Below are 27,282 nucleotides of genomic sequence, written 5' to 3'. Positions count from 1 at the left end.
CAGATCACACAATCTGTATAAATTGAGTCTACCCCTGTCCTCCCTCCCAGCCATTGTCGATATTCCCACTGGCATTTAAATTATATGGACTGTATTGATTGATTTTAATCCTGAGAAACTGACAGTGTGCAGCACCGGGTCGATATGTTCTAAAAACAGTATAAAAGATGCCTAAAAGTGGATTATATTTGATTAAGTTGGTCTACAGCTCTTCGCCGCCGCCGGAGGGGCAGCACTGGGCTGCGGCCGTGACGTTAATCCGTGACGCAGGTCTGCCCTCCATCACCAGCCGAGCCCACTGACAGAAAACACCACCTACAGACGAGCGGAGCCCTCACGATTTGTGGAAATATGTAGTTAGCTCGTACCCTTCCGCATATTTCGACAACAGGAGCTTCGGTTGAGCCGGTAAGTGAATGCTATTGACACAAGATTTACAACTTCAAATCACTGCGCTCGCTTTGATTTCCCTGTTAGCAGCTAACGTTAGCCTAGCCAAGATGACGGCGGTGATGATGGCGGACGGTGCCCGTTATTTCCAGCTGCGGCGGTGGCATCTGATGAATATCACTGTTTCTTTTAACTCATAGTGTGGTTTTAGAGATGGATCTTAGTTAATAACGCGCTGACTGAATCTAAACAGACACTAAGAGGCCATGACTGACTCTATATTTAGCTCCACATCCGAAAAGAAAAAGGTCGTGTTGGCAAGTGGAAGATAAAGCTGGTGAAGTGCGTTTCGTTTTGGTACGGAAAATCCAACAGTGAAAGTGAGCACAGCAATGGGCAACCCGGAATAGGTGAATGTCAAACGGACTTCCCTTCCCGTTATATAAATGTTGCGGTAGCCTTGGTGTTATCGCGCTATAAACTTCGTAATTTAACATTTCATGGTGATTGTGACAAAGATAACGCTTTTTAATATACATTTAAGCAGCAACCGCCGTGCAATGCTTTGAACTGAAGTGAGACTCTCTCGATTGAATGTCTATTTTGCTAATCTGCTAGCTAGCCTGCTAACGCTAGCGTTTATAAATCTCAACCTCTTCCTCCATCACTGCAGATACATGGAAAGTTACCATGGGTGGCCATGACGATGAAGACATGCCATACGTTGTGAATAAACAAAAGCAGGACGAAGAGCTCAAGAACAAGCTGAATGACAGCAGCAGCAGCCACTGGTGCGACCAGGAGTCCACGGGCAACAATGCCAAATGGGTCAAAGAGGGCCAGAACCAGCTGCGGAAAGTAGCTGAGAACCAGCAGGACCAGGACCACAACTGCAATATCAGCCAGAATGGGAACAAGGAAGACTTCCCTCATCAAAACACCACTCAGGAAGAACAGCAGGGAAACGAGGAGCAGACCAAGTCTCCCAAAATAGCAATGAGCCCTGGTCTCAGTCAGGAGGAGTCCAAGAACATCCTGAATGAGCCTCTACTCATCGACACTCTGGAGTCCACGGAGGAGAAGGATAAAGAGAGAGAAGAGGACTGCAAGGAGAAGGAGAATAAATCAGAGGGCGATGAGGAGACAGATGATACCAGAGGGGAGGAAGTGGCTGAAGAACAGGGAAATGTGGAGTCTCAGAGAGAGGGCAGCATTGTGGGGAGAAACGCCTGCCTTCTCTTCTCCAACATGAACGGGACACCAAGTGATGAAGAGTCCAGCTGGCCCGCGCTGTCACAGGACAACACAGCTGACAGCTCCCCAAATGGCAACAGAGGTAAACATAACACAGAGGTGGTTTGAGCACCTCACATGTGTGGTGTAACACAGCTTTCTGCATGACTATAAAAGCAGCAGGATGACACAGCTTGCACAACAGCCGTCGAAAAGGAAAAAATTAGATCAAAACAAAAAGCGTCACAGATGAATGAATTGCAATCTGGATAAAAGGGCACTATCTAATTTTTTAAGTCCAACTTTTCAGCATTCATAACCAGTATATGGACATTTATACACATTTAATGCACTGTCATGTACATTAGACAGATAATGTGATGGAATCACAGCAGCTTTGATACGAATACGAACACAAATTACTTTATTAATCCCCAAAAGGAAACTCATTTGTCTGTTAGCTCATCTACCATTTGCAGAAGAATTAAAAAGTCTGATGGCAGTGGACAGAAATATCTATCAGTAGTTCGAAACATCTAATATAAATGCAACAAAAATAAAGTAAAGGTTGAGAGCTACAGTACCAGACTTTGCAGCAACCTGTAGATGTGCATGTTCATGAAAGACCTGTAGGCATGTTGAGGTGTGTGTGTATGTTCTACTCCCTTCTTTTTTAAAACCATGATTTTATTGTAATTGAATTGGCGATAGCTCTTGCTTGCACTAGCAACTTCCTCTTACAGAGGCAAAGTTTGCATTTTCTTATTTATTGCAGCATGTAGTGGGTCAGATTTATGATTCAGGGAGCTTTATCCTTGTCCAAATGACTGCACTTTTTGGATTATGAGATGCAACATTGTATCCATGAGTAATCAGAACTCATAAGTAGGACCACACCCCTCTTCAGACTTGGCCTTCATTTTGATGGCAACTACACACTTGGTGTTGCAAGACTGTATTTTGCACAGGTATGATGCTATCATAGTGATAGAATTAGTCACACTGCCAGAGTACCAAAGCACAGAGTTGCCTCTGGGTCACGTTTTGCAATGATAACAGACAGATTCATAGAGAGAAGAACGACCCACCCCAGGAAATCGTTCCTTCTCCAGTAGTAGTCTTTAAGGCTGCTGTTTGCCATGGTGACCCACACACACATGCACCCTATGTAGTAAATCAGTAGTTTTAACATATAGACATATAGATACTTGGTGGCATACTGTATACTATACTGTAGTGTAATACTGCACACTACTAAGAAACTCGGGATGTCCTTTGCTGCTGATGTCTCCGTTATAGTCAGTTGTAGACAAGTTTGCAAACTGTTTATAAATGATAAATTGGGAGACATTAAAAGTTTCCTTTCTTTCCATGGCACATTTTTAATTGTTGTCTTTTTTGTACAAGGCTCAGTCACCTTATATATTGGTGTGATCAGTATGTGTAAGTGCAGTAAAAATACTAAAGCCTGTGCAGTGGAGTCATTTAACATACTCTGTCCTGGTTTTTGTCCAGGGCTAATATATTATGACAGAATGAACATTTTCCTCGATGATGCCAGTGCAGTCTCATTTCATCAGAATCAATACTCTGCAATATTAAAAGGGCACCTGTACATAAGAACGTATAGTGTTCAGTAATGATGCAGGTTTGTGCGCTGTTAATGTCCATTTCTTACTATCACCAGTGAGGTGAAGAAACTAAACAAAGCACTATGCTTCATCACCCCAAACTGGAAATCTGATAAAACAGTCAAAGTCAAAACACTCGAAGATGAATAACACAAGATAAGATTGTGGTTATGCCCATACATGCCAGTTTTTCTTATTCTCAGAGACCATTGTAAGACAATTGTTTAACAATGGCGTAGATGCATATTTTACAGAATCCTCATTTTGTTTTTTGTTCATTCTTGTTTTTTTTCCTGAATGGCCAGTTACTGTACTTTGTCTTTCTTTTTCACCAAGGCACTCACACTTTCCTGTTTTTATTCTTTGCTCTCTGTCTGTCCAGAGTCTTTTTGGGACTCCAGTGCTTTTGAGACGGACACAGACCTGCCTTCAGGATGGATGAGAGTGCGAGACACATCAGGCACATACTACTGGCACATCCCCACCGGCACCACCCAGTGGGAGCCTCCTTCACCCCTGGGTAAAGTTGGTGACTCTATGATGTCCTCCACTATGTCCCTGGAGACGACACCCTGTGAGGAGCAGGAGGTGAGGTTTCTACACTCTTATTACACGGATAAAGGCACTGACCTCTGAAATCTCAGGTCATAATGGATTTTGTTATATTTTCCAGGATTCCTGGGCTCATCTCTCCAGCACAGACGAAGGAGCTGGTGAAGGGGAACTGTGGAAGGTTAGTTTGGGAAAGAGTGTTATTTAGTTTTGGAAGATCTCTTAAAAATCTCCACTTAGGTCTTCGTCAACATGAATTGCAGCCCCTATAACGTTTATGCACTATTATATCTGTTCAGTTGGGCGCTCTGCTGCCCCTGTCAGCCTAGTCCTTACCACAGCAGCCTGGGTTTGAATCCAACTTGTGGCCCTTTTCTGCATGTCATCCTCCTCTCTCTCTCACTGTCTTATCATAAAACCCCAAAATATATCTTAAAAAAACAAATGTAAAAGCCAATATCAGCTGTCTGCTTTCCATGGAAATACTTTGTTTGTCCAGTATGACAGGATGCCAGATGTCTCATAGATGAGTCTGTAATGTATTGAAACTTTGTTGATAAAATCTCAGCCTTACATGTTCTCGCTGGAATACGTTCAGCACGGCGGACAGTATCATTGTTATGATTTTCCTTGTGTCTTCAGCAGGAGGGTGAGGCTGCATCTGATCAAAGTCTGAAAGAATTTGAAGGAGCAACTCTACGCTATGCATCCATCAACCTGAAGTATGTGCTGTGAAGCTTTTTTTTCAGTAGTTGGTGGTTGTAGGTTAGCATAATCTATTAATTTTCTCTTACACTATTTTCATCACTGTTATAGCTACAATTACCGCCAATCTGAGGAAGAAGAGAAGCTCGCGCCACTTTCCTCAGACATAGAAACAAAGGTAAATGCCTCTTTGTTTGTTTGTTTGTCTGTTTGTTTGCTGAATTATCTGGACTTGCTGAAAGTGAGAGGGGTCTGAGAACCAGACTTATCTGTTGGGCTATTACTGCTGCAGGACTAGCATCAGGGCTGAAGTTGGTCTTCAGAGGGATGCACCATAACTAAATGTTATTTAAGTGATTACCTTTTTGTAATAGGTATTGAACTTTGCTATTTGGTTGCTTTTTTTTTTTTTTGGTTTCGGAAGAACTGCTTTCATTCACTTACACATCATGGATACATGTGCTGTAAATGAAGTTGGTATTTTTATACTTTATTGGGTGGCAATTCACATTTGTATCTTTTAATTTTTTTTTAAATTGCTTATCTTACACAACTCAATGAGAATAAAGGGGGTGAATTGAGCAGTGTTACTGTCTAGAAGAGCCAGCACACCTCAGTGTTTGAACCGTCTCTGTTCTTTTGTTCTTCACCTTCCTTGTGCATTGTCTTGTTTTATACTAATGTGTCACATATTTGTTGTTTCAGTCCTTCGCGGTGCGTTCCCTGGGCTGGGTGGAGATGACTGAGGAGGACATGGCACCAGGCAAGAGCAGTGTTGCCGTCAACAACTGCATCAGGCAGCTCTCTTATCACAAACACAACCTTCATGACACTGCTGGCATCTGGGGAGAGGTAAGGGGACTTTACTCACATACTTCACTGACAACACCTAAAAAGTCTAAAATTTAAAATGCAATTAACCTGTCAATAATCTACACAGAAAACCCTCAAATTTCAATGAGTGTTGTATTTGATGGTTATTGCTAAACACTGACCTGGTTACTTGGGTCAATAGAATTTCAAGGGATTTAAAGTTGGGGAAAAAAGCTCCAATTGTTCAATTCATATTGGCATTGAACCAAAGTTTAAAAAAAAGTATAGTAACACATCCATATGCGTCTGAATTTCATAGAGACCCACAAATTGGTTAAGATGTGTTTAAGGTAAACTGCTCATAGTAAGTGTGCGTTGTGACAGGGTAAGGACATGCTGATGGTCCTGGAGAATGACACCATGAACTTGATCGACCCTCTGGGCCAGACTCTGCTTCACGCTCAGCCAATCGGCAGCATTCGTGTGTGGGGTGTCGGCAGAGACAACGGCAGGTCAGTGTCCACATTAAAAGGTCACAATGAAAAAGGAACGATCGCTTTAAACAAAACATAATGCTAATAATAATGCATGAAATCTCTGAACTTTGAAATGTATCTACAATTTTGTCTTCACTGATTTCCTGTTGGATAACACTCTTGACTGTTTTGGACATGCCTCCATTATCCTGTCTAAGTCTACAGTACATTCACTGGTTGTCCCATTTAAAACAAAGCACAGCCTCCTCCAGTTATGACTCAGAGGGCCTGCTCTTCCTGTATGAGCGCACCCTTTTGAATTACACGCTGCTGCCCTCTGCTGGACTCTTCTGTGCATTACAAACAGAAATAACATCCCTGCTTTGCCCAGTTTGTCTCATCACTGCATCAGTCCTTTTAACAGCCATGTCTTTTCTTTCATGCTGCATTTTCCACCACGAACAGGGAAAGGTATACTATGATTACTTTTACCTTCAACCAATACTTTTAAATGATTGTCTTCTGCGGTTGTTAGTGATGCAGTCGTGACTGTGTGTATGTTGTATGTGCACACAAGCTTGTGTTTGTTGAAGCTGGAAGCTCACATTATTGCTGTATTAATATTTAAATATATCAACGTGACCTTTTCCGTCTGATTTCACCTGCAGGGACTTTGCTTACGTGGCCCGAGACAACCTGACCCAAGTTCTGAAGTGTCATGTCTTCCGCTGTGACTCGCCTGCCAAGCACATCGCCACCAGCTTACATGAGATGTGCTCAAAGGTCAGTCGCTGCTGGGTTTAATTTAGTTTCATTATTAATTCAAGATTGTGTCTTCGGTCACAATAGCCGCCAGTTACTTATTTGAACATCACATATTTCCATCCTTTTTAAATAACTGTAGATAATGATGGAGAGAAAGGCAACCAAGCCAGGGATGGGCAGACTGAGCTTTGATCCAGAAAAACCTGGGCTCATCCCTGTTGAAGGTAAGCTAACACACTTTGACTATCATAACAACTAATAACGAATGTAATGTGACAAGTTTGGGAACAGATCACCTGATGCCGCCTCTGTTTCTTTTTTAACAGAGTTTCCTGCTCCAAAGAATGAACTCTTCCAGCGCTTCCAAGTTTTTTACCTTGGCTGTGAGGCTGTGGCTAAACCAGTTGGTAAGAACAACGTTTCGAATTTAATGGTTGACGCTTAAGCTGCTTTGAAACTATGGTTGTCCTCACCATGACTATAGGTGCAGTAGTAGCTGTAATGTTCATGCCTTGTCTCATGGTCTCTATGTGTACGTGTGTGTGTGTGTTTGCGTTTTCCCTGCTCAGGAATGGACATAATCAATGACGCACTAGAGGCTGCGGTAAATAGCAAAGATAGAAATGATTGGACTCCCGTCTCTGTGAATGTTGCACCAGCCACCCTCACAGTTCTGTCAAAAAAGGTAACAGACAACAAACTCAGCAGGTTTTCAAATCAGTGGATAACAATTTACCTCGACAGAGATGTAAAATTCAAAATATTTCAAACAAAAAATGTGTTTTTTTTAATCCGCAATCTAGAACAAATTTTATGAAGGTTTGGTCAGATATGTTCCCGTTAAAGGTTGTGGTTCATATTTCATACATCTGTTGTGTTCACATGCAGAATGAGGAGGTGCTGTCAGAGTGCAGGGTGCGTTTCCTGTCCTTCATGGGTGTGGGGAAAGACGTTCACACCTTCGCTTTCATCATGGCGGAGGGTCCCAGAGATTTCACCTGTCACATGTTTTGGTGCGAGCCCAACGCAGCCAGTCTGAGTGAGGCCGTCCAGGCTGCCTGCATGGTGAGTGACAAACACAGGAGGTGAAAGCTCGAGAAGATGGAGAGGAGAGGAGATAGAGATGGATGGAGAGATGATTTCTAGAAGACGTTTGAAAAGTGTGTTGTCTGTCTTTTTAGCTCTGTCAGGAACTTCAAGTTTATTCTGTCCCAAAGCTGAGGAAGGCACAAATGTCAGTCACGGTTGTGTACGTGGACGCTCCAGTGTTTAGTCTGCAGCACAGCCCTTAATGCTGTCTTTGCGTTCTTCTTTTCACAGCTCCGCTACCAGAAATGTTTGGATGCACGTCCGCCCAGCCTCGCCTCCTGCCTGCCCACTCCTCCCGCTGACTCTGTGGCTCGACGGGTCAAGAAGGGGGTGCAGAGTCTGCTGGGCAGCTTTAAGAGCTACAGGTCAGGCTCCCAGTCCCCTTGAGGCGGAGCGAAGATGATGCAAGGTCCATTACTCACACGGTCCATCACTACAGTCCCCCGCTCGCTCACGCCTCCTCCTCTCATCCCCTCTGCCACAGTTTCGCCTTACGACCGTGTCACTTGTCTAGTCGATAGTCTAGTATGTGGGATGTTTTCTGGGGAAAATGTGTGTCTGAAAAGATTGCATTTATTTCTCTCTATTTAGTTTTTTAAGCTTTTACTTTATACCGCAATTTTAAACTCTCATCTCAAAACAGATGAACCCCCGGCATCCATTTTATTTTCTTTGCTGGGATTCTTTCTGTGAGTCTTAACTATTTTTGTGTTTTAACAGAAACAACGCTATGAATGTTGGATATGGATGTAATGTGTTTTACATGCCGACGCTAGAATTTGCTTGGAGAAAAGAGGTTGCTTGATTCTCTCACAGAACTTGTCTCGTTTCCCTTTCCCTCCGCGGTGCAATCACCATCTCTTAACACTCCTCTTTTCTACTGTTTTAAAGAACGTACTGTAACCCAGTCGTCGTCAGATGGTGTCAAGTATCCTAATACTGATTTTCTAAAACATCATTGCACCTCTCTCTACCACCTTAGGTTGTAACGCGAGCGCTGTGAGCGTTTCACTAGTGTGCCACGTAGTTCAATCTCCCTTACCCTCCCAAACAATGTATTTTAGTCTTCCAAAGAACTGTATGGTCATCTGTCACGTAGTGAGCAACCACTGATTTGAGTGTAGTGTGTTTCTCATACATTCTGCATGAACATTTGCAAGTTCAGTGCTAGTGTGCAATAATCAGATGTTCCTGTATGGTGTGGTGATAAAGACGGCTGCGATGTGGTTATTTGTTCACTTTATTGAGAGTCTGAATCGATCGGGTGCAAGGCTAATGGAACAGCAGAGCCATGTTGAAATCATTGTCTTGTGATAGACATTATAGTAATAAGAAATACAAACTCTGGGTTCTCACACGGCTGTTTACCACCAACAAACTACTGAATAGTACTGTAGAAAACTCACCACAAGCTGCATGTTTTGATAGCTTAGAGTTCTCGCTGCCGCAGCAGCAGTTTAGTGCTAAAGACCCATCAATGTATCCTGTAAATTCTTTCTGTGTTTCTGTATGGTAAGAGGAGGCTGGAGTCCATGTGTTGTTTCGTGTTACATAGGCATGTCACTCTAGTTAGTGTCAGTGATTTATCATAAGCTAGCAGTAGAAAGTTAGACTTCCTGTCAGTTTCTTCAGACTGAAAAGATGAGAGCAGGTTAATGTTTGTATTTACAGTTTGTGTATATGAGAAACCTAGAGATGATTTCTCCAGTGGTTCACTTTTTTTTTTTTTTTTTTTTTAATTTCTTTCCTTGGCCAAATTTGGACGTGTGTGGGCCCCCAGCCGCTCCAGTTAATGTATTTTCTATCGTTTCCACACACTACAATGTACACAGTTAGGATGATTTTCACATTAGCTCGTTAGATTTACTTTTTATAAAGAAAACACTAATTAGCCAAGTTGTATTTTATCTTTATGTGTCTGTCAGTGATAAATACTGTATGTAGCACAATAGTAACAGTCATATTTAAGATGCAGTTGGTAAGACGTTTTGGTCATTTTGAGCTCTGCAGGGCGTTTGTTTGGTCACGTTGTCTAAAACATAGGTAGGTTACACAGTTACTGAACATCCTCAGGTGAACTGACAACACTACATAGACACAAAACAAGTCTACAAATAAAAAACTACATGTCTTCTTTCAAATCAGGAACAATTTTAGGTATAACATTACACTAAATTGTATCTATAACAGACAACGTGATCACTTTTTTTTATTGTGCTGGTATGAGAACGTGAGACTTTAAATTGAATGTTTGACTAGTTGGTGCATAATCATGTAAATGGTGCAAAAAGTCTCACTTGCCTGATATCAGTATTGTATAGTTACTATTTCTTTTTAGTTTTCAACAGCTTTCTTTATTTCTATGTTGCAAAAAAGATTAAAGAAGTGTCTTCAAAAGTCAAACTAAAAACTAATTAGGGTTAGTCAGTTGTGAGATGTATGTTCACAGAATATATAACACATATTTGAAACTTAGAAATTGTAAAAGCCTCACATCCGACTGTAGAGAGGTGTGACACGTATTTGATGCAGAGATTTCCAAATATAAAGCTGTCATGGAGTTTGTGTTTTGTGGTGACTGGCCTTCCTTTAACATTCATTCATTCCTGTTGATTCCTACTGATATTTTTTCAACAGATTTGATCAAAGACTGAAACTCTTACCAACTGCTTCTTTTCTATGTGTAAGATATAACACTAAATGAAAACTAGACTGCGTTGACTCATATTACTGCCTCGCCACTCACGTGTCACTTGGAATTATTGTGCTTTTTCTCCTTCAAAGTTTGCTGTGTCCAGTCAGTGGCAACACTAAAGCCAGAGATGAGTTAAAGAACATTAGCAGATTAATTTATTTCTGTTCATGTAAATTAGATGTATAAAATGTATGTATATAAAAGTCACTGCACAATAAATGTGGACATATCAGAACTGTTTATCTTGTGGTCTTTGTAATATCTTGACAGATATTTTATTATTATTTTTAGCTGGTGTGAAGCAGAGTGGCTCTGAGGAGATTGGTTTCCAAAGGGCAGGTCTGGATCCTTGAGCCTGAAAATGTCTTCTTTGGTTTCTGCTTGTGGAGGCATAGACATTTTTTTTTCATTTTCTATCAATGGCTTTATCTATCATTCCCAGCTTTTCCATTAAAATGTAAAAGAAGCGACACACAACCTGTCTGGCTCTTTTGCATATGCATTAAAGCTGCTGACACCGGTCTTACCACATGTATTGACAGACCAGACGCGCAACGCACGAACAGAAAATGCAAAACACGACCCCCCCTCCCTCTCCCCCTCCCCCTCCAAAGTCATCTGTTCACTTCATATCAGCAGTGTTGCCCCCACCTGGTGAGTTCAAAAGGATGGGAAGGGCTGCTTATTGTTTCCCTGAGAGATGGCTTTAGAGATGAAAGGTGCATATCAAGTGGAGCCCACAGCAGCCACACACTGGTAATAATGGGCTCCGGCACCACCTCCACACGGATATGAGGAGTGCCCTGTCAGCGGGATCCCCGAGCGGTCGGACAGATCAAGACTCTGGCTTCCTTTTGTACAAATAGTCAGAGGCCCCCAGTGCGAGGGGACTGATTGACTCATTTGTATGGGCTGAATGTATCAAAGTCCACTGGAAAATGCATCGCGTAAACATACGACAGGTGTATTTGAATAGAGAAAGTGCTGCTTCTTTAATACCCTGCAAAATGTTGCTCAGATTTACACCACAGTGAATTTTCACGCCATTTATTTTCACAGATTAAAGCTCATGTTTACACACTGCTGCCAGTTAATTAAACACACCAAGTCAAACCTAATGAGGCAAATATAAATGCAATAAATGGCTTTGTGAGGGTTACATTGTTTTGTTATTCAAACTGATGTTTTACCTTTAACATTTAAAGCAGAAGTAAGTGGTCCGGTCGTTTTCGCTAATGCTGCGTTCCAGGCAGGCTTTTGAAATCGTAAATTACAGCTTCAAGTCACAACTTACGACTTAGTAGCGTTCCAGGCAACCCACTCGTGTTTTTCCGACCTGTTTTACCGGTGAAAGTCACTATAACGGCCACTCGTAACTTCTGACCCGTGAACTCGTACCAGATCGAACTGGTACGACTTCACGGTCGGAAAAATACGAGTTTCCTTGAACGCACCATAACAGTCCTCGTCCCTACGTCGCCACATTCACGGCGTCCCTTGGCTGCACACACAGCCCTGCATGCCGTTCTCTCTCCTCATTGGATAAAAACTGTAGGATACGATAAATGTTTTCTCCTCGGCTCAGAGCAGAGCAGAGGGACTGACAGACCCGTGTTTCGGTCTAAACACTCTATGTAAGTGATTGCTGTCGGAAGATATAACTATTTAAGACTTATATTAACACAAATATATCACTTACTTCTGCTTTAATACAATTCCAAGACTTCCAATGTCCAAACCTGACCCCACTGTGCCTAAGAATGGCCTCAGAGAGCTGACTCTCGGGCTGTGTCCCAAATCTAATCTACATATAAATGCTGAGCAGGTGTTTGAGAGTGTTCATGGCGGAAGATTTGCCAAGAGATAAATACTTGAAACAGTCAGAATTCAAAATAAAAAAAAGATTCAGTTTTCAGTCTTGATATTGATGGTCACAATTCTATCACAATGCAAAACAGTGAATGAAGGAAAAGGAGGAGCAAATCAGTCAGAATATATTAACATGAATTGTTGATGGTGATGGAAACAGCTCCATTAGAGCCTCAAAAGACAAAAAATAACAACATTTTGCCTCTATCTTTTTTTATGTTTAACTGGCAGTAGCATTCAGTCGCAGTTTGATTACCTTTGTGTGTCTCACAGCTGCAGTTTAGGCTATGCTGCTGATTCCTTGGATACCAACTGCAAAATCTGTTGTAGTATGTACTGATTATGTGACATGTAACTTTGAGTGTCATTTGAAACCCACCAGCACGATTTATTGTCCATTAATGTACTGTGCTTTTGTGTTTTGTCCTGATTTGTAGTGATCATTTAGCTCCGCGGGAATTTTAGAGATTGTAGTCTGTAATGCATTTAACTACTGTTTTATACTGCAAGGTCTTTCTTATATTAGGTTCATCTCATTTATGTCAACATTTGCAGACAAACAGCTTCAACAAAAGCAAAGATTACAGAAAGTTGACAGTTTATTCCTTGTATAAAAAACAGACAGTCGTTCAGGCTTGTATATCTTGGATAACGAACATTGGTAGTGGCATGCTCGCAGCCACCTGTGCCCTGAATCCCTTTGTCACCTCCGTATTCTACGGCTTGTTATTGTGCTGCAGCGTGTGTCCATGTATCTCTGAAGCCAGATTTATGCTCTGTATTTGCCGGGTGTCAATCACAATTTACATAGGTCGGCCCATGGAGAAACTAATCACAATTATAATTATTCCTATAGACTAATTATGCATATGACATTTGTTTAATGGAGATTTATTTTGGGTAATGAATGTGTAGTCTTGTGGAACATTGCTTCTCCTGTCGGTGTGGAGGAGAGGACTCGTGCCTCCTCTGCTGGGCTTCTCAATCTAAACACCAATCTCAGACTAGATAAAAGGAGCTGGTGCAAGCTCCGTCTTCAACCTGGTATCAAGGTCTCAGAGAGATGATGGGAATCGCTGTAGGGCACAGCCTCTTCTGACTGATTCATATTGCAAGAATACACCTCTTTGAACAAGGCTTCTCATATTCTCTGCTGCCTTTATTTCAACACTGCTTACACATTACGTTTTCTGCTGCTGTTTTTGTTTGGCCCGCTCCTGGGCTCTGCAGAGATCTGTGCTTCTTGGTAATCAGGGCCGACACCACGGTGTGCCGTGCCTTGGTCAGGGCCACAGCAAATCAAATATGGCCACAGGAGATGTGTGAAGGCACAGAGTTGGATCAACTACAAAGAAAAACTGGAGGAGAGAATAATACTTTTTATGCTACAACCTCTACAGGGAGTGTTATAAGAAAACAATCCCTGCTTTCGCAGTCCACAATAATATGAGAGACATTAAAAAAAAGAAAAAAACAAACAAATCAAAGACAAACAGGGGAGGTAGGCAGGTGATGGAGCATAAATGACAATCGATACAGATGCAACCCACAAATGTTGGTACAGTTTATATTAATGCTCTAAGCCATTCATTTGAGGATTAAGCGGTCTAATCTCAAAATGTTCAGTAATTCATTCTCTCCCAAATAACACGGTGATTGCTTTGCCAGTGGGAGCAGCCAGCAGCCCACTGGTGTCTGGATAATCATTTCTCCAGTGGTCTTCCAGCGATTCCAGCAGCTCAGCGGTGGTTCGGTAACAGTTCAGTACACACACCAATCTAACAGGAAGCATCGCCTTTACTGACTCTGCTGCACTGTAGCATGCAGCACGTGATGATGCATGACAATGCCATAACCTACACCAATATGCAGGCCCCCAAAATACATCTTGTTTTTCAAGTCTGGTTCACAGCATTATCATAGTCGCTCTCGGTATTTGTGCATGGAGTGTGAGAGTACAACATACTATAGTGTAAACACACAACCTGACAGCACATATAAATATCTGACTGTTGTAATGTTGTATTAGCTGTATTCTTAGTCTCTATGTTGTAAAGCACTTTGTAACTCTGTTTTGAAAAATGCTATACGAATAAAGTTTCTTTTTACTACTACTACTACTACTACTACTATTATTATTATTATTATTATTATTATTATTATTATTATTATTATTATTATTATTATTATCATATGTAAGAAACATTGTTTTAAAATCTAATTTGGTTTGTCGAAATGTAATGTTCAAAGTAACTGTAGCTGTAGTCTCATCTGTTGTGGAGTAAAAAGTTTCAATATTTGACTTTAGGTTTTTGAAATATCAAGTGTCTCAAAATGGAAATAAATATGAATGCCGCTAGTTAACATTCCCCCCACAAGTCATTTTTAGTTTATATTTCCAGTTTATATCTTATCATGGTCTACTCCTACTTCATACTGAAAAAACATCAGCAAAAATATGGCTGCTGTAATAGCAAGCAAACCTTATTTATATAGTGCTTTGACAACACAGAGATAGCAATAGTTACAGACTGCTAAAGCAAAAGAAGTAATAAAAGAAAGGGCTCAAGACAATCTAGAAACAAATCATAACAACTTGAGTTTGAAGTCACATTAAGAAACGGCTGGGGGGAAAAAAACAGACAAAAAAACAAGGGTATGTAAAGATTTGACAAGTACTGAGCATACTACAGTATATTTCTCCTCCCTGAAACTGCGAGGTTGTTCAGCAGCAACAGAAAAAGTGTGATTGTGTTAACTGAAAACTCTTCAAAAATATAAATCACAATAATTAACTTTTCACTCACTTTTTTGTTGTGTCAGTAGGCCCTATATGGTTTTTTTATGTTGAATTCTAGCAAGTGTGATAGGTTCCTGTTCCTGTTTGACAAAAAACTGACTCACTGACAAGTCCTTTTGTTCAAGACAGATATACTTCTCTGGCACACCTTAGCCCCCTCCCTCTCACCACCAACGAGTCATTTCTATTTAAATTTGTCAAATTCCATAATAGAGTAATTGCCATGATGAATAGCAACTGTCATGCTGAATATGGATGGTCTTTATATTTGGTGCACTACCATGTCCTTGGACTCTTAAATCATTAGGCTTGAGATGAAAGACAGCAACCAATTCATATTCATGCTGTGTGATGATTGGGGTTTGTCAGGCTGCAGTGTTCACTTTGGAGTTAGTGGAAAATGACAGGTCTCATTATACAGAGGGATCAAATGTTCGCAAGTGTTGAGGAGGTTTGTTACACACACAATGTTTTGAACTTTCTGTCTTTTCCAGACACAAAATAATAAAGTATTGGTCCCCTTAGCTTTAAATAAATGGTTTGACATTTTGGATAATAGATTCATTCACTTTCTTGGAGAGAGTTAGATGAGAATATTTCTACAAAACCTGAATGTTAAATATAGAGCTACAGCAGCTGGTTAGCTTAGCAAAGCTTAACTGGCCTGGTGCTGAGATAGCCAGGGGATAAAGAAGATGCAAGCCAGCAGGTCTAAAGCTCAGTAATTAACATGCTGCATCTTCTCTCTTCATACAAAAAACTGAATTTGTGATTTTACAGGGACAGCTCAGTCAAAAATGTAACTGGATTTACATTGTAAGGTGAACCAGAAAAAGTCTTGATCGGGGCCGATCTGAACATAATGAGATTTTGGTTCGAGGGTGGAGGCACGGCCGCCACGTGACCGCGCTTACACCAATAAGATACCTGCTTTTCGCGAACACAACGGCAATATGGCTGCTGCCATGGCGTCTTACAGCAGCAGTGATAATGAGGAAAACACACCAGGAAGTCCTCAAAAAGAGAGACTATTAATCTAAACAGTATATTGCCCATATAAAACGAGAAATGTGCAATGGACCAGGTTTAGCAATCAGCACATTTTCCCAAATCTCAAGCTCCCTTTCCCTTTAACACCAAAATTAGCCAATTCTTAAACAAGGATGAACCTGCTAAAATAACGGTTTACACCTCTCACAGCACCAGTCCAGTTTGCCTCTGTGTTTGGACTGAGGGCATCCATAATTGCAGGGAGCAATGTCATCACATGCAGCTACAGAGGGCACACACAGACACAGGGGAGGACGAGTGAGCTGTTAACTGCTGTGCAGACTTCTCTTTGGTGCTCTTCTAAAAGTGTTGGAGCTTCTGTTTGAGGCGCTTTGATCAGTGATTGTGTGTTTGTACAACAGTTTTGCTGGTTTGACAGCAACGCGCTGGTCTGTTTGAAGTGTTTTTGCTCTGAAAAATAGAAATAAGTGAAAGTTAGCACATTTACTTTGGTGATGCATGTTTTCCTTGGTGTTTACATCAACACTGATTGGAGTAAGAGGCAAATAAATACCTAGAAGGCCAGCATTTAGGCTACTGAAGTCTTGTCCCTGCTCTTCGCCCACTTTTGTGTTAGATGGGAGTTTGGTGCGATCGTGGCAGAATGAGAATTATTTTTCCTATGTTTACCCCTCTTCTGCCGAGTTTCTGTTTTCTCTGAGAGTCAGCCAATCATTTCAGCCACAACATAAAAGACGGAAGGGAAGGTAGAGCTCCCCATTTCTGGCATTTGGTGCACGCCCCTTTAGGTACCTGAGGTTTGTCCGTGCTTCCTTATCACCCATTGTTTAGTTGGTTAAAATGCCCATTATAGCTATCGTTTTGCACTTGTAGACCCTCCACACTTATGTCTCCTCCTGTTCACAGGTGTTCTCCCCTTGCACAAGTGCTATGTTTAATGACACAGTAAATGCTGGTATAGTGGCGGGAACAGATAACTCATCGGTCCCTCTCTCTCCTCCTGGTGCCCCAAAAAATGCTGACATACCATATGTGTACGATGTTCCAGCTGTGGCATTGCCCCTGTTCTGTTTTAATAGTTTTGTTGTAGGCTACATCTTACAATCTATAAGCCTGAGGCTGCAGGACATGCCCTCCAAAAGGAGCTGCTGCTACAGTAAAGCTACTACCAGCCTGCACAAGACAGGAACACAGTTGCTTTGTTTTAGCTGCTTTGTTATTGTGACTTTTGTAGTGTTTTAAATGACTCTCAAAACTTCTGCCACAAGATTTTTTAGTTTGTTCTCCTGTTTCTTTTTCTTTTCTTTTTATAACATTGAAATAGCTAGTTTTTTTTATCCTTATATATTTCTTATATTTCTTTTTTTTCATTCCTGGTGTGGCGTTGTTGGTTTTGGTTATTTTTGGTTAATTATTTCAGTCACGTACTCCCACTCACCATGTGGTCAAGATGTAAACAGCCCACTTTGAGCTCCAAAACCACTCCTCAGAAATCTATAGGTTGCATCACAGAAACTACGCCCATCACTCTTTATGCTCTTTGATAAATATCACGTCTACTACAGAATGTCTTTTCCCATTACCAACAAAAGCCCAATGTTAGCTGTTCTTGCCAAGTTCTTTGACCAGTGGGGCTGTATTTAGCTGGAGCATTGCATATATCAAACAGCATTTTGTCTTACAGGTGCAGTGATTAACAGTGAGATTAATTTACTTGCAGACAAGTGTCTCCAAGAAGACAACAACTTCCAGCCTGGTCTCCCACGAATCCCTCCGCAGACCCCAACAATCTGACGACCCAAACCCTCCCAAGGCATATTGCAGCAAATTGCATCGTTACTTTGCAAATTTGTTCAAGCAATCAACTCGATCTCACTTGGGGTACCAATCTGACAACAGGAATGATTAGAATCCTGGGCGGCTAGCTGCTTGTCACTTGGGACTGAGATGAGAGCAGAATTACAATGAAGCCTGAAATTGCGTGTTATTGTTACCTCCCTGTGTTCTTGTCCTCTTTTCTCCATCCACCCTTTTCCTCATGCCCACATCTGTCCCCTCTATTCTATCCTTCGGAGATGTGGTAACAAGGTGTGACTGTTAGAGACAAAGCCAAAGGCCAATTGTGTAGAACGGGAGGCCAGAAATAGCACATGTGCCGTCTTCTATTACAGAGCAGCCCTGTCATCACCTGAGTGAAAAAACCCCTCATTTGAAAGGCCAAAATATGCAAAGTTTGAGTGGTAACGCGATGAAAGATTTGAATTGATGGCCTTAAATGCAGCACCGATGGACAGGAAGTGGCTTAAAAGAGGAATGAATGCAGCAAGAGAGGCAGCTGAGTTGAGCTCTCTTTAGGTTTTGGAGAAAATATGTTTAAGTGACCCCAGAAATTGTGGCGAAATTCAAAGGGCAGAGGGAGAAGCCTCTAAACTTGCTTTATATTTATCAGTCTCTCCTCACATGTTGCCTTTGAGAGGAGGGGTTGGGGGGGTGAAATGACCTGACGGGGGCTGAGGGGAGGAGGAGCAGGCTGTTGATTCTCATTGCACTGTTCCCATCTCCCAGCAGGATTGTCTGAGACGTAGATAAATACTGCCAGCACTGCGATTTATAAGCTGTGCAGCAGACACAATTTCACCCATTACCTGACTGACTCACAAGTCCAGCATGCTTCAGCCCCCTGCATACAGAGTGATCTGATTTCAGCTGCTTTTGCCCCCATCCACCCTCAGTGTTTGCCTTTCCTCTAACTCTCTCCTGTCAACACCACAGGCGGCTCTCAGACTCTAAATACTGTTTTTAAGACTAAGAGAGTGATGTGCTTTGTTTTCATTTGCTGGCTTTCTCATTCTGTCTAAGTCTCCTGTGTTTTTGCATCTCTGTGTTTAATCTCAAATTGCTACACTTAAAGCAATTACAATACGTAGGCTATTTCTATCGCAGACAGCCGTGCTTCACATTCTGAGTTCACTTCTATGGAATCTGGGAATAATCTGGCTGCATTTTACATAAAGGAAATGCAAAAACACAGAAGACAGAGAAAAGGTCACACAGACTGAAATGTATATCCAAAATGATTATTTTCTTTCCAAGTGCAGACAGATAGTGATGTGAGCCAGATCTCAGATATCCCATTGAAATGATTTGCTGTTCACTGTTCAGCTGTCACGCTTTTGTTCTTCTGGAGTTCAACAGCTTTTGAAAACAATCCAATCATTGAACAACTTCTATTCCTAACAACCACTCAATTTTCTCTCCATGGTAGAGTTGAAGGGTTGCCTCTCCTAAATCACAAAAGGCACATTTTCTTACTTACCTCCAGTGGGATCTCATCTTGCAGACAGTCTTTTTTTTCTGAGCACGTTGTGAGATGTTAGCCTTTAAGTTATCTACAGCCTCCCTCAAAAAACAGAGATGAATGATACTGTTTCTGTAATATTGAGCTCATGCAACCTATACTCCACCTCTGCCATTTCTAAAACAGGTCACCATAGACAAAGCAAGACTGGGCTCTGGTGTTTTTTGTGTGTGTGTCTACATATTACACTAATAACAATTACATTTTAATTGTTTATTGATTCAAAATAAAATTTTGTGTTAGGTCATTGTTGAATCTTTAAATGTATTGTACGCTGAAGATAGAAGTTACACCTAAGCACCTGAAACTAAAAGTCTAACATATTTTATATTCTTTGAAAGCAACAATGAACAGATGCTAATTAAAAATATTTTCTCTGCAGATAAAGATGGGGCAGCTTGTTTCTTGGCACCAAGTGTTGTTGTCCAGAGATGAGCCACACCAATGCAAAGGATGAGAGGTTCAACTATTACCATTGACACAAAGTTCATGCCACACGCACAATTTGTGCTAAATAAATTGTCTTTCCGTGATATTTGTTTACAATAAAAAAGATATAGCAACCTCTAAGTTAACCTCCTGCTACAGTGATAGACGAACAAACAAAATGAATACATCATTCCTTGCTGCATGTTGTTGATTTGTAGCCCCAGAGTTGTCAGATGGTCATCTTATTTTCTTTTGGAAAATACAGAATTAAGTACATACTGTATCTTTCTTGTTTGTCATCCAACAACATCACATAAGTGATGTCTGCAGAGGAGGATGTGGGCTGCAATATATCCAGTGTGAAAGAAACTACTTGAATACAGTTTTTGTTTTTAATTATTTCTCAAATGATTTTATGAAGTGAAAATAATCGTCTTTAATTTAAAGGTTGTCTTTGAGTTTAGAGAAACGCTTCACTCAGTCGATATATTGGTGTAATTTTAAACCTATAGGACTAAAAGACTATTTGGCTTAAATCACTGGATTTAAATGCAGAAAACAGGATCTTTTCTGCACTTGAGGATATTTTATTTCCACTAGTTTTAAATACCACAGGCTTTTTCTCCCTATTCTCATTCAAAGTCAAATTACTCCTTCAAGGCCTGCCAGTAATATGGGTTAATTGTTCTGGACGGCTGGATCACTTCCAAGCAGTTCATCCAATTTCCATTTAAATTGAGCTATCGGAGCGTGACATGGGCGACGCTTGGCTCGGCACTGTTGCAGACAGGCGACACCGGCGCGCTGCTGGCTGGGCTGCTGAGAAGCCTGTTTACAGGTCATACTGTGGACTCGCAATTGGCTCGCAACAAATGAAATGCAAGCACACACCTTGCTGGCTATTTCAATAGGGCTTTAAGAGGGAGCAGAGAGAAAAGCCTCATTTGGTCAAACCACCAAGTGTATATATCCTCTGCTGCATAGTCCGTGTTGTGTTAGCTGCTGTGACCTGACTGTCTGAACAACAGAGGAGGAGGACATGCTGCTCCTGATTTCTTTCTTTATCATCACCTCTCTGGCAATTCTTGCCTTTGAATTCAGAGCTATCCTCATGCTCCTTCTCTGTTCAGATCTTAAAATTTGAATTTAGTTACAAAGAGTTTTAGTAAAATTAATTTAGTAAAGTAATTTTTAGTTAGTGGTAAGTAATAGTTTTTTGTTATTGTTGTTGCTGGCCCTGCAGGATTCACATCACAACATTTCTCAAACTGTTGGACAGGTTCACCATCAGCAGAACTCCCCACTGTTCTTAATTTTAGCTGCTGATTTAAGGCTTCGGTTTCCTTCTCTCTGGACTGATTATGAGCGCTGATTATTTCCTCCCACTGCTATTGTCTTTCATATCTGTGAGCACAAAATCAAAGATGAATAAATCACCATTCATCATGCAAGTCCTGCTGATGATTCCTAACATTAAAAACTTTCTTTTAAATATCAGAGACCAAATTCATCAAATTCTCCACATGACTCTTTCTTTACTTCACTTTTTTCCCCTTCCCTTTGAACTCAGTGTCGACACTCCCCACTCTGATTGCACATTTCCATGAGAGGAAGTGGTGTCTTAAATCACAAATGCACTCTGTTACGAGACAGTTTATCCTTCCACTTCCCTGCAAACTCAGATTTTTTAACCACCACACTTAACACCTGTGTCAATAGCTGCCCATGGCACATTCTGTGATGAGCAGCAGAGGCTGATACTGCAACAGATGTAATCTGCAGTAAAGTAACACGAGAAAAAGTAGAAATAATATGTGGTTTTCCATGGAACAGGAGTCAGTGTCCCTCTCCAGTTTGAAGAGCCACTCCGAAGTGAAGTCAACCCCAAAACAAGAGAAGCAGCTGTTACAACTGGAAGATAATCAGCTTTTTGATGACAACAAAGGAAAAACACCAGATTACTACCCCTGCTGCACACACACCCAACAACCTCTCAAGAGCTATTTCTAACAGTTTCTGCCTCTCATTAACATTGCACTCGAGTTTCAGGCGATACAAGATTTTTGATGATTTTCTGAAATATACCTCAATTAAATACCTGGTGATATTAGAATAAACCATGAAGGTCATTTCACAACACTCACCACTGTGTGCCAATTTTTTCAAATGCTCTTCATGCAATTTGCATGAAAAGAAAAAAATCTATTTGATGAACAAGAAAACTACTATTGATTTGTTCCTTTTTTCCAGTTTCAAACAAAGATGGTGGGCAAAATCTTAGGTTGCAAAATATAATTACAGATAGGAGTTATAAGAGTCATTAAGAATTCTGCTAAAAAAGTATGAAGTGTTATTTAACGACCTTCTGTTTTGGGTTTTTTTCACAGATTTTTTTTGAGAATCTAATGCATGGCTAGCTCATTCCTTTTTCAGGCTTTTTTTTCCTAAAGAGAAAAAGATGGTTCAAAGTCAAAATGAAAAAAAGTTTCAAATGACACTGTCCTCCTCGATCCCGTGGCTCTGTGACGTCAGTGTCCTGCTTAGACATGAGAGGCACACTCTGTGGTTACATCGAACCTGGCGTGGTTCACTCGGCCTCCACACATCACAGAGACAGCGTGGATCAGCTTGGATGGCTTCTGGCATCAGTCATACCCCCACAACCCAACTTCTCATAAAACCCACACCGTTCTGTATCATCGATTTGTTCCCTTCCAGAAATGGGCCCCATGTCACAAGTATTGTTTCTAAATTGAAATGGAGTTGGCCAACATCTGCTGTAAATCATAAACTCCCATTAACTGGAGGGATCCGTCCTGACCCCAGAATCCAGCTCTCGTTCCCCCTCCCTCCCCCTCGCTCTCTGGGTCAAACCATTGTCTTGGTTTTATCTTGAAGGATAATTTTTTTGCAACCCTAGCAAGCTCTCCATCACTGTCTCCACCATCAGAGGGAGGACTCTGGTTTGTGAACACAATGATGTCAGGTACAACATTAAAACGTTTAACCAAGTGGAGGCACATGGTGACCCCCACATGCACACACTATCAGTCAGGTCAGGATGAGAAAATGGAGGTCAGATAACACACAAACACACATTACCGTGAGACACTAAAACAACACTGGGAAGCAGGGAGGGAGGGTCAAATTCACTACGGCTCATATTTGACCCATTTCACCACTTTATGTTTGTGCTTTAATTAAGTTAAAGGGTCAGTTCACCCAATCCAAATAAAACATATTTCTGACTCACCTCTGGTGGGATCAGGCCATTATGAAAAGATATCTACTTGTAAGATTTATGTCATCCTATTGACAATATTCTAACATAGACTCACAATTTATCAGAGTTGATCAGGGGTAGAATTATAAACCACTGAACTAATTTCTGGTGCAGATTAAACAGTATAGTGTGTGGAAAGTGAGCTGGAGGTCGATTCTGTTTTTGTGCGAAGCTTTGTATTGGTGTCTGTACAGAAGTTTGAGTTGATTTAATGTTCTCATCTCATTTCACCAGGAACAAAAAAGGGCAATTCCATGTTGAATGATGCCTTAAAAATCTAAACCATAAACATATCTTATCTCTACCAGGAAGTGAGAAATGTGGATGTTGGTTCAATTGCAGAACAGTTTCATTAGTGTTTCATTGTGGCAGAGAAAGACCCCTAAATAATCCTCCACACTCTATAATGTACATTTGTGTACAATTTCATCCACCGCACGCCAGTGTGTGAAGGGATCATTTTGAACCAGACTCAGGTCTGCTACAGCAGCAGTTCCCCTTGAGCTGCCCTTGACTTGAACGCACTGAGCCTCAGGCACTGGGCTGAGGGCTGGGCTCCCCCCAGGCTCCCCTCCCCCAAGGACACTCTGCAGGTTGCCTGCCTGTCTGCCTGCCTGCAAGAAAGAAAAAAAAAAAGCATGTCCAGATACTTCTATTGTTCTGCACTCTGATCTTCACACAGGTTGGTAAAACAAAGCCCCCTTATTAATATTTATAGCCGCTCTGATGGGACGGGATCAATGGTGAGAGGAGAAAGAGAAGAGAGAGTGTGGCTGAATAATCATCACCCATCTACTTCCAGCTCTCCCGCTTCTCTCTCCATCTCTCTGAAGTGGAGGTGAAGTTTAAGAGAGGAATTCGGTACGAGAGAGAAAATGGAAAAATGATCCTGATAGTAGAGAATAATGGCTCTGTCTGCATACACATGTTTGTTTTTGGTTCGGTGGCATGCTGGCCAACACCTACACAGGGATATTACTATGCATCATCTATTTTATATTAAAAAAGCTACACAGGATACACTGTATCACTGTTTGTCTTCATGAATGTATATCCTATGGACATCTGTTTTTAAAACACAGCCGTATGTTGCCTGGTTCTGTTGACTTTCAAATGCCCTAATTTCAGCTGAAGATGTGTGAGAGCATGTCAAGAGTGGATCCGTGACATACTCCTGGTGTCTTCACTGGCAGGCCCAGCATGGTGGATCTCCAAGATAAAAGTCCGACAGCCTCAGACAGTCTGCTCTGCATCTTCAGTAGGTGGGCACGCTGCCCAGTGCTCAGTAAGCGAATTAGGTGGGCAGAGAGCCCAGCGCTGCCCCTCTTGACTGACAGTGGCTCTGCCGAGTGGTCTTTAACTGCACAAGGAGAAAGGTATTAATCAGACATGTTTGCTTCTTCTAGGTTTAGCTGCACAGAAGGAGGAGGGGGGCGCAGGGAGTGGGAGACGTGGTTTGGTGATGAATGCCCTCTCTTCTACACAATTCAAAAGTACAGTTTATCCATGAGGAATGGAGCAGCTTGTACTTGGGCTGAGGGGGAAATTGCCTTTTCTTTTGACCTGCAGCCAAGGGTGAGGAAGTGAATGGAAGGCGATATGAGGGTGTCTGCCCTCTGAGGTGATGAATACGGTGCAAATTAGAGGAGGAGGCCTTTCAATCTGGAGCGCTTTGCCTTCCCCCCCCCCCCCTCCACATTCTTACAGCTCTAAATTGTTTTCTGTCTTTTGCTCCACAGCCCCTCTTCTGCTTCTCTCATTTTCCCCCCTAATCTTCCTTTTCCCTTTTCGTCCATTTTTATATCCTCTCCACTTCCAGTCTCTCCCCCGGGTTCGGGGGGTGTGCCGGTTGACAGGTTGAGCTCTGGGGGGTCAAGGGGGCAAGGGCAGCATTTGCAGATTGTGGGACAGAAAGCTGAGACAGCACGGCCTTCAGTGCGAACATGGTGTGCAGCAGGAATCGCAAGGCCATGCAGAGTCACAGGCAACCATGACCTTGAGTCGTGAGCAGAGAAAAAAATCAACACAAATCCATCGAGTCTGGACATGGGGCTTGCAGGCCCCACTGCCCTCTGTTTGTGTGTGCACTCATTGGCATATGGTGTTTTGCTCAGGGTGGAATAAACACAGCCCCTCATGAATTATTGTGAATAACAAGGATATTGCACAGCAGCACTGAAAGATAAACAAACTAATGTTTTTATCATGTCTGCCTTTAATGATATTCATTAATGCAGCATAATTCATATGCAACAGAGGCTTTGGTCCAATGCTAAACATACATTTTTTATTACTAATTATTGTCATAAAAAGTGGATAAATGTGTGTGTGTGTGTGTGTATTTGTGTGTGTGTTTGTGTAATCTGATTACACAAGATCCATAATTTCTCGTTTTATCCTCCAACTCTTCATGGCTGGTAAATGATGTACGTGATGTATGCAGCTCTGTATAAATGCTCCAAATTACACCACAAACCCAAAACCTACAGTGCTAAGAATCCAACACAAAGCCTGCCGGACATGGATCTGTGAATCACGCGTGAGTGGAATAACAACAGTGTACGGTCCTAGAGGAGACTGATGGTTTAAAAATACATGTGATTCCAACTGGATCTTTATTTGAAGCCAGACAAAAGAGTTGGCTCAACTGAGCCCTAGTTCAATTTCAATCAATTTTGTAATCAAAATGATCCGACATAGGTTTACCTGGAGAGTATGGAACACATGATTGTATCCATAGTCCTTTTAAACAAAAGGAGAATTCAGCAGAAACCCTTTTATGGGTTGTCCATTAAAAAAAAGACAATCCCCCACAGAGGCTTGGCAGGTAAAACTTTACACAGGCTTACAGTCAACACTCACAACTCTATTTTAAATCCTAGTCAAACTGCCAAGTTTCACAACCACTATTGAGATTTGATGCAAAAAAGGAATACAGACATCTATACATTTCTACACAGGCATAAATCTCAGAGTTTCATTTTAATAACAGATTGAAGACTGGTGTTTTCTGTGCTGGCATATGCATAAAATGTACAGTGGGAGCTGCTGATCACTACGTTTCAACTAACTCTGAATCTTCCTGATAAAGAGAGACACTTATGTCAGATGTGCAAATGTCTGAGAAGAACGATTTTAATACAACCAGTACGTGCTCAAAAACTGCCTCTTCGCTGTATTGGTCCCATATGATAGAAGAAACACACACACACTTGATCACAAGATACAATACAAGGTAATAAAAACATATAAAACTTACAATATATATACGTATAGTTTTTATTAGGGAACATCTAGTAAAACACTCTCCTGCTTACAGTTGCTTTCTAATCAGTGTGAGCTGGATAGTCAACAGATCCCAGGGGTTGATGTCATGGAAGAGTGGTTTGTCATTGATTGGGCTGAGCGGGGGAGGAGGGTCTCTCTCTCTCTCTCTCTCTCTCTCTCTCTTGCTCCGTTTTTTCTTTTTTTTTCTTTACCTCTGTACAACCCTGACAGCTGGTTGCTTTCTCTTGAATCATCATCAGTCCTTTGTGTTGTTTGCAGTAAACAGAATGTGAGATACTTTGGAGACATTAGTCCTTTTGACCTTTTTTAATATAATCACATATTTCATATACGTTTCACACATTCAGCTCTTGTACAACAGAAAGATTTTACCACCTTGTCACACACAACACTGCTCAGGATTAGACCTGCCGATGGAGCTCTAGCCCCACAGCTATGATAATAAAACACATCTTTATTATTAATCGTTAACGTTGCCCTTTCACTCTAAGATAGATGATGTTAAAAAATCACATTAAAGGAGAACATTTGGGCTCCAATGTTTAAATCCCTCAACCTCAAACCTTGATGTTTTACATACTGTATCTAGTTGGGGAATTGCGTTTGAAGACACACATCAACCAGCACCTGAGTGTGGAGACACTTACATCCAGATTGTCCTTCAAAATTAAGAGAAATTAAGGGAAAGGAGAGTTCAGGAACTGTTAAGAAACTTTTGCATCCATGAGCACTGACACAGCTGTCCACGTCTTTCTGCCTACAGAATTCACACGTAGGATTTAAATTTGGTCTCCTGTTTCTCCTGTTGTCTCTTGTTTGGCCTTTCGATTAGATTTTATTGTCCAATCAGCGTGGCAAAGTTTTCTTTGTCTGTGTGTTCAAGTATCTCATTTTC

At 41.4% G+C, this 27,282-nt stretch overlaps 1 protein-coding gene across 4 annotated transcripts; it reads left to right on the top strand.

The window, feature by feature from the left end:
- Positions 1-281: 281 nt before the first annotated feature.
- apbb1 (amyloid beta (A4) precursor protein-binding, family B, member 1 (Fe65)) lies at positions 282-10,584 on the top strand. 4 transcript variants are annotated; one of them, XM_085796069.1, is made up of 14 exons: positions 282-408; positions 1,064-1,726; positions 3,637-3,842; positions 3,928-3,987; positions 4,452-4,528; positions 4,623-4,689; positions 5,217-5,363; positions 5,709-5,836; positions 6,469-6,583; positions 6,705-6,789; positions 6,892-6,972; positions 7,135-7,250; positions 7,454-7,630; positions 7,886-10,584. In XM_085796069.1, exons 2-14 carry the CDS (start codon positions 1,081-1,083, stop codon positions 8,039-8,041), a joined length of 2,061 nt encoding a protein of 686 aa, XP_085652195.1. In that variant the 5' UTR covers positions 282-408; positions 1,064-1,080; the 3' UTR covers positions 8,042-10,584. The 4 variants fall into 4 exon arrangements, with proteins under 4 accessions (XP_085652195.1, XP_085652193.1, XP_085652194.1 ...); XM_085796067.1 differs by having other exon boundaries at positions 5,709-5,842; XM_085796068.1 differs by having other exon boundaries at positions 4,449-4,528.
- The last annotated feature ends 16,698 nt before the right edge of the window (positions 10,585-27,282 follow it).

This window comes from Trachurus japonicus, chromosome 13 (genome assembly GCF_045865225.1).
Source record: "Trachurus japonicus isolate A0001 chromosome 13, Traja_1.0".
Classification (NCBI taxonomy): Eukaryota; Metazoa; Chordata; class Actinopteri; order Carangiformes; family Carangidae; genus Trachurus; species Trachurus japonicus.
Note: the sequence above shows the minus strand (reverse complement) of the source record. Positions and strands in the feature narration are given on the sequence as shown.

Bases quoted from the DNA above. Each gene is read 5' to 3' on its own strand.
- apbb1 (XM_085796066.1), top strand. From the start codon at position 1,081: ATGGGTGGCCATGACGATGAAGACATGCCATACGTTGTGAATAAACAA. The intron at 1,727-3,636 runs GTAAACATAACA...CTGTCTGTCCAG, and splicing joins CTCCCCAAATGGCAACAGAG to AGTCTTTTTGGGACTCCAGT. The intron at 4,529-4,622 runs GTATGTGCTGTG...TCACTGTTATAG, and splicing joins TATGCATCCATCAACCTGAA to CTACAATTACCGCCAATCTG.